Here is a 7,312-nt window from a genome sequence, read left to right as displayed (position 1 = left end):
AAGTGAAGCACGTTTAAAAACGGTGCACCAGAATATAATATTAATAATAATGTTTAAGTCAATACAATTGTTAAAATACATTACACTCTCTTTAACAACAAATCCCTCCTGGCAGCCAGAGGCTGAATTGCATGGGAGCTGTTTACACAAGAGTTTACTAACAATAAAAAACGTCATATCTCTATATCAAACATATCTATAAACATTTCATGGACAGGGTATATTTAAAAAAAAAATTAACAACCACTAAATTAAAACGGTTAGAATAATCAGGTCAGACGTTATTACAAGTTTAGGACAGTACCATGTGTAGTATTGCACTTGAGCGATATCTCTCAGTCCTACAGTAAATACTGTTCAGTTTTTTTAGTGGGAAATTTGTGCAAATGTGAAAGAAAATTTGTGTCAATGTTAAGGGCACTTTGTATAAATGTTAAGGCAAAAGCACAACAAGTCCAAATCCAGGACGTCTTATGTAGAGGCTGAAACTCCTCCATTACTACAAATGTCATGATTAAATTTAGGATGTGTTCAAGGACTTGAACAAAAGGTTGCTTGGCGTTAAATGTAGTTAACGCAAATATGCTGCCCCCTCTGTGAGTAAATTTTTTTCTAGTAAACAGAGTACTAATGAACTATTGTTACTACACGACACTAAAGGAGCTGTCGAAATTACCTCCCTTGTGTTTGTGTAATACAATTATGACAGATATGATGTAATTTTTTTTTTTTTACGCTGAAGGCCAGATCGCCAGAAGGTTCTGTGGGGCTCGGTCGGCGCTCTGTCCACGCTGAGAGGAACTCGCTCAAAGGGTAGGTCCTGGCAACTTGTGATATTTTATCTTTAAATGTAGGATATCCCTACGGAATTCAATATTGATTTAATGAAATATGAATGCCTAGAACACATAACGACGTGGCAACCTATGAAAAGTTTTCTTAAAAAGGTATGGTATCTTTATATCCTTTTTTATGATTCTGTATGTTGGAGACTTGTCAACAAAATTATTAAAACACTTCCTTGACATTGTTTCTTCATCTTAGACGAACACCGTTCAACATGGGAGCCTGGACTTACAGCAAAGTCTTCCTTCTCCTGTACATGACCACGATGTGGCAAAGTACCCCTGTGTACGGCCTCACTACGCAGGAAGCGGACCAGCTGAAAAGTCAGTATAATAAGTAATTATCCTCCTGATTGTTTTCATTTTTTTTTATTCCAACATTTCATGACCAAACGTGGCGACGGCACACTCAAGTTATATCAACTTATCTTATGCCGCCACCAACACAGAGTACGATTACAGGACAGGGCAATACTCATTTCCACTTGAGTTAAGGGCAAAAGATCGGTGGCATGTCAGGACTCGAACCCGGGACCTCTAGGTTCCGAGTCAAGCACTCTGCCGCTACGCCACACGACCCCATTGTTTTTACTTTCTTCTGAAAGCAGCGCAATATCTTTGAGTAGGTTCTAACTTTACGACCCTCGGCAAAGAGGCAAAAGTGATTAAAAAAATGTGACGGAATCATTGAATGTCTTCTTTACATTAAGGTTATAACTTAACGACATTTACTATGAAGGCTTGAACAATTTCTGGCCTAAGGAAGGGGGATCATAGGACTTTTTTTCTTATAATAAGAAAATTATAGGTTTACATGTACATCATTCGCTAAGAAAGCTTACTTGTATCGGATTTTTTTTACAATGTACGTGTTTTCATGTACGATGTTCACTAGGTCTACTGTCAGAGGTGACGGCGAAGGTTGAAGAGGCGAGAGTGGAGGTGAGAAACACCCGGCTCTACTCCCTGGGACAGAGACTCGTCTTCACCACTGCCCCCGAGCATGGTAAGATTCTTAACGTCATTTCCCCTTTTATAGACATTTGTTTAGAGATTTTTGTGTTGATTTATTAAAACATATCCACTTTTAAATTGGCTAAGTATTGTTTCTGTGGTGTCAACACACAGGTAAGGCATAGGAAAACCATGTTATGTCCCAGCTTCCTGAAAAAAACATTGATTAGTTGGTAGGCTAGGATTCTCTTTTTCTTTTTTTCTTTTTAGATTAAGACAGGTGATCCAACAAATACATGTTAATGTAAAAAATAAATTACTCGTACCTTAGGATCAGGGTTGTCTATAACAGCCATCCCGCCGTTTTCTTGTGAGTAAGGGGCAAATATTTCACCCAAGTTACTCACCTGACATTAATACACAAACGTTGACACAGAAACAGCCTTCACCTGCGAGAGGGGCACCCTACAGCTGTCTTGCTCGGACAGAAAGACGCTGTTGATCGTGGAGGCGAACTATGGCAGGACGACCGCCTCCCACTCCTGTGCCTGCTCCACCTGTCGTACCAACTGCCGCGCGGCCACAAGCCTGGCCGTGGTCAGGGCCACCTGTCAGGGCAAGCGGCAGTGCTCAGTGACAGCGAGTTCCAGTGTTTTCGGTGGAGACCCTTGTTACGGAGTGCAGAAGTACTTGGAGGTATCATACCGCTGTATCACAGGTGAGCTCACGGTTTTATTAGAATATTCCGCCTTTTCCTCAAATAATTCCCCTTTAAACTAGACAGTGATCCCTGAGTGACCATTTAATAAACAAATTTGGATTAGAGATGTACACGTTCAAGGTTCAAGGTTGGATTTGTGGGATTCTTGGCTTTATAATTGGTATATAAATACCACCAGGTAAATGCGTGACTTAGAGTACACAAAAACAATTATTTCCATGTTGAACCCCCCCCCCCCCCAATCCAAAGCCACTTATTCCCAGCCTACAAAGAGACCATCCTGATCTCCAATTCAACCTTCTGTCAGTTTCGTTAACACCATGCCCCACTTATATTTATTACTTGATTATTAAAAAAATTGGATACAGAGGTAAAAATTCAGGCGCCCTTATTTTTCGCTTGTGTTTCCCTGCAGAAAGCAACGTCGCTCTTCGCAAGACGGCAAGTTGTAGTTCTGCTCCATCACACTGGGGACCTGAGAAGGCTGTAGACGGTTCCAGGGGTACGAGGGTAACCTGGTACAATCAGTGCACTCACACTAACCGCGTGTACCAGCCGTGGTGGAAGGTGGACTTAGGAGGCACCTACCCAGTCAACCGGGTCAGCGTCCTGAACAGGGGCGACTGTTGTGGTAAGTACAAGTTTCTCTATAATGTCTTGAACAGGAAAAGGAACCATGGTTCTGGCACATGTTTTATGTATAACATCACAAATTTAGCGGGACGCGCATCCAGGCGCGCGGAGTTATTCGCGCTCACTTCCCGATCGTATGCGCCGTGCCTTTCCGTTTCCGTTACCAGTGCGCCCACTTCGGCATCGAATGTGATTTGCCACACGAAACATCCGTCAGCCAAATCACGAAATCGCCAGGGCACGTAACCAGGGTCGCGGGGCCAAGTTAGCTTACAACCCGACTGTGAGCGACATTTCTACCTGGCATTAGTGTACTACTACGGCAGTTTACGGTGGGGCTTAAAATACACCCTTGCCGGACACCGATTTTAAGAGGAAAAGTTTCGCTTAGGCCATTCCTAGTTTTGACACTGGCTTCGGACTGGTTGTCTAAGGGTTTGATTATGTCGAAGAGTTTGCCTGAAATGCCGTTTGAGAGAAGTTTAAATAGCAGTCTCTAATGCCAAATGTAGTCAAAGGCTTTTGATAGGTCGACAAAACAAGCGAATAAGCGTTTCCAAACCGCGTGTGTCTAGAGTTTTCAATATGACGATGTTATGTGATATCCTGTAGTTTTTTTTTTTTTTGAATCCTGTTTGTTTTGATTTCATGATTTTATTTTCTTCAAAGAAGGTTGACAGTCTTTAGTTTAGCATTGAGGAGAAAAGCTTTCCTAAGCAGCTGATAATGGCCATCCCACGATAATTATATGGGTAATTTTTTTCGCCCATTAAAATGGGGACAATATAACTTTCTTAATAGAGGGGTCAGTAAAATTCGTTTTCCTGCTTTAAGTATTTCGTTGATGACCATGTCCCCTACGCTGGCTTTTTTTGTGTTATTGTTGTTTTTAATGGTGTGTATTGCGTCGATGATTTCAGACACCGTAATTGGGTTATCTAGAGGCCTGGGATTGACTTACATTTCTGGAGTACTTGGAGTTTGCGTAGAATGTTTTTAGTAGTAACTTTTTCATAGTTAAAGTCAAAGATTTTTTCTGTTTTAGTCTGCATTCGTTGTGGATGTTTTTAAAGTGCTCAACCCAAGTGTCCGCTGGTAGATCTTCTTGGTGTACTGAGTCGGTATTTTTTAATTCTTTAAAGTACGTTCCAGAAGGCGGTGGCGTTGTTTTCTTAAAGATTCTGAAGGCGCATTAGACAGTTATTTTAAACAGTTTACTGGACATTACATGTCCGCTATCATTTTTTTGTGGACATGTAACATGTAGCGAAGCTACCGTCGTATCCTTTGGTGACCTTGAATACTGTAATGATTCTTTACACCAGTATGAATAACACAATGCAGACTTTTGGTCGACATGACATGTCTGCAAAACTCGTTTAAACCTGCAAGCATGGAGAGTCAAACATACCCCATTCACGGCTCAAAATGACCGTTACGGCTGTCCCAAAAATCTTGTTTTAGGGATTTTTGAAAAATGGCCTTAATTTTGAATAATGGGTAATTTACTGCGAAAAATGTAAAAAAAAAAATTCAATTTTTTCACCAACATATCGACAAAAGCTAGACTTAAAATCAGAAATTAAAAAAATCCCTAAAACACGATTTTTGATTTTATTCCCAGTCGTTGAAAAATATAAAAATCGGGGATCTGGGGTAATATACGTAGCCAGGTATAAACGATGTTTGCCTAAAACATGACATGACTTGTGGTCGAAAACCCAAAAAAAATCGTCTTTCAGAGAGAAATTTTGCAAAACAATTGATTTAACATAAACAGCTAATACTAAAAGAACGTTAAAGCAATAATTTCATTTCAATTTGACGAAATTTACTATTGAATCATTTTTGTTTATTTTCAAGTGTTTTACGGGTAGTCCAAAACAGGCCAAAATAGCGTCTTGTAACCGGATACTTTTTAGAACGCGCCTAGCAATGGGAAAGAATGCCGTAGTGACCGCCGTGAATGTGACCTCAGCATAACAAAGGCTTTCTAACTACCCGTAGATGCTGTGGTTGTGTAGTTGCCGTGTATCGGCTTGACGTGGCGAGGCTAGCGGGTCGGACCGTTTTTTTTTTACGGTCCGACTTCGTTTCTGTCCCGATAGGCCAGTAAAGTTCAACGGCTTGGGGAAAGGTATGCTGTAAGAAAGGTTTCCTAAATACCCGTAGTTGTATCCTGTCAGGAATAAGTGGTGTAAGTTCGATCCCCCCAGCGGCTTGTTCTGGAACTGCAGGTTAGTTTTTGGTAAAAACTTTTAAAGCCAATAAGTCCAGATAGCATCATCATATTTTTATCATTGTATGTAGGTAGCTGAGAAAGAGTTGTACACAATTAAATGCAAATTATGCAAATGAGGACTTAATGTACATGATTAATGAGAAAATTCTAAAATTACAGTGTTTTATATATATAATAGTACTGCTATACATGTAGCCTAACGAGTAGTAAGAAGGCCTATTCATGTCGACTGGGCCTACGTGAATAGGCCCGTATATACATGTATGCACTGACCTGCTCGCTAACCTTTCTGATTTATGAAACAAAAAGATATTCAAGAATGACTATCCGCACAAGCAAATGATACTTTTATTCACTTGTACATTGTAGAATACAAAAAGTATTCCGATAGAAGTCGCCATAAACGCTGCATACTAAACTACCGTAAATTACGTTTGTAAACCTGTATTGTCTTGTACATATATAGGAGATCGACTGAGAAACTTTATGGTGAGAGTTGGCCCGAATGAGGACTTCACCCGGAATGACCAGTGTGGGGAGACTTACACGGCCACTCCGCGGAATGGAGCGACAGTCGTGGTGTACTGCGACCAGCCGATGACCGGCCGTTTCGTCTCCATTCAGCTGATCGGACGGGCGGACAACCTCCAACTCTGCGAGGTGGATGTCTTCGCTGAAACGGGTGAGAAAGAAACCGAGATTTTTTTATGATTCTTACCTTAAATTTCTTTCTTGGTCTTGGTCCTCTCTGTGTGACTTACATACCGTGCATGGGTTTTCATCGGTAAACTAATACAACTAAAACAAGGAGAAGTCGTAGACATCATCCCTCCATGAAATAGCTTGTTATTTTGTAATCTTTTGGTGTATTTCAATAGAGATATTATGAGTCAAACTTTGTTTTTATCAGCAGAATGATTTGTGGTGGCACTTTGTACTGGAAGGGGTTGCCTATATTTATCAAGCTGTCATGTGCAAGCGTTGAGTGTCTTGTTACCATGGTTTGTTTACTTTGATGGCCTGCAGGTCATTTGCCTGTACATGTAGGTCAATGACCAGACAGGCAAATGACCTGCAGACCAGACAAACAAGATTTATTACCTCGGTCCTGACATCAACAGCCTCAGGAATTTCAATGATACACAAAATTTCACCTTCAAATTACCCACCATCTGCAGACACAAATTTGAACAACTGACTAAACATGTACATCACAGACCCTACTTTGGATCAATAAACTATCATTAACAGCACTAACAGACAATCAATCAACCAACCAACCATATTGAGGTGAGGTCAATGACCTCTCAAGCACACATAAACAAATTCAACCCATTCAATGACCCAAACACAACCAGACGATATTTTCTGCAGACTCTGTCTAGGGTAAAAATAGATTGGATGCCTGGGCCTGACCTGCCAGCTGGAGGTATAAACAAAAACACTCCGTCCAAAGTTTGGGGTCAAACAGACCATCCTATTATGAAATAGGGGTGAAAAATGTGAAAAATCCTTTTAAATTAAGCAATACAAATATACGACAACCTGCTAATGCACTCCAAAACACAAAGAGACTCAACAACTACCCGCATACCAAATATCATACCCAACCATCCACCAGATTTTCCAAACATTCAACACAAAAAGTCCAACGTTAAACATTTTGTAAATATCAAACGCAAACAGCTAGGGGACTCAAATTTAAACCACTAAACCATGGTAATAACAACAACCTGCTACCTTAATATCGCACAAACAGTCCATAACGCGACAACAATAGAATAAGAAAATTAAACTGCAGTACCAAGGTCAATCACCAGGGGCTCAAAGTCAACCTACAATCTCCAAGGCCCCATCCATCAATCTGCCAAATATCATACAGTTCCTTCTCACCGATCTTCAGATATCAGACCAAAC

The 7,312-nt window shown here is 40.6% G+C and overlaps 1 protein-coding gene across 1 annotated transcript in view; it reads left to right on the top strand.

Moving 5' to 3' along the window:
- The window catches only part of LOC109466320, a 26,006-nt gene that overhangs the window by 2,773 nt on the left and 15,921 nt on the right, over window positions 1–7,312 (top strand). Inside the window, exons 5-10 of the mRNA XM_019764037.1 lie at window positions 743–813; window positions 1,045–1,169; window positions 1,741–1,851; window positions 2,236–2,517; window positions 2,936–3,151; window positions 5,862–6,077. Of these exons, the coding sequence (XP_019619596.1) occupies window positions 743–813; window positions 1,045–1,169; window positions 1,741–1,851; window positions 2,236–2,517; window positions 2,936–3,151; window positions 5,862–6,077 (1,021 nt within the window). The remainder of the gene's footprint in view (window positions 1–742; window positions 814–1,044; window positions 1,170–1,740; window positions 1,852–2,235; window positions 2,518–2,935; window positions 3,152–5,861; window positions 6,078–7,312) is intronic.

This window comes from Branchiostoma belcheri, unplaced genomic scaffold (assembly GCF_001625305.1).
Source record: "Branchiostoma belcheri isolate BF01 breed outbred unplaced genomic scaffold, Haploidv18h27 scaffold163, whole genome shotgun sequence".
Taxonomy (NCBI): Eukaryota; Metazoa; Chordata; class Leptocardii; order Amphioxiformes; family Branchiostomatidae; genus Branchiostoma; species Branchiostoma belcheri.
This window is presented reverse-complemented; position numbering and strand designations above follow the sequence as displayed.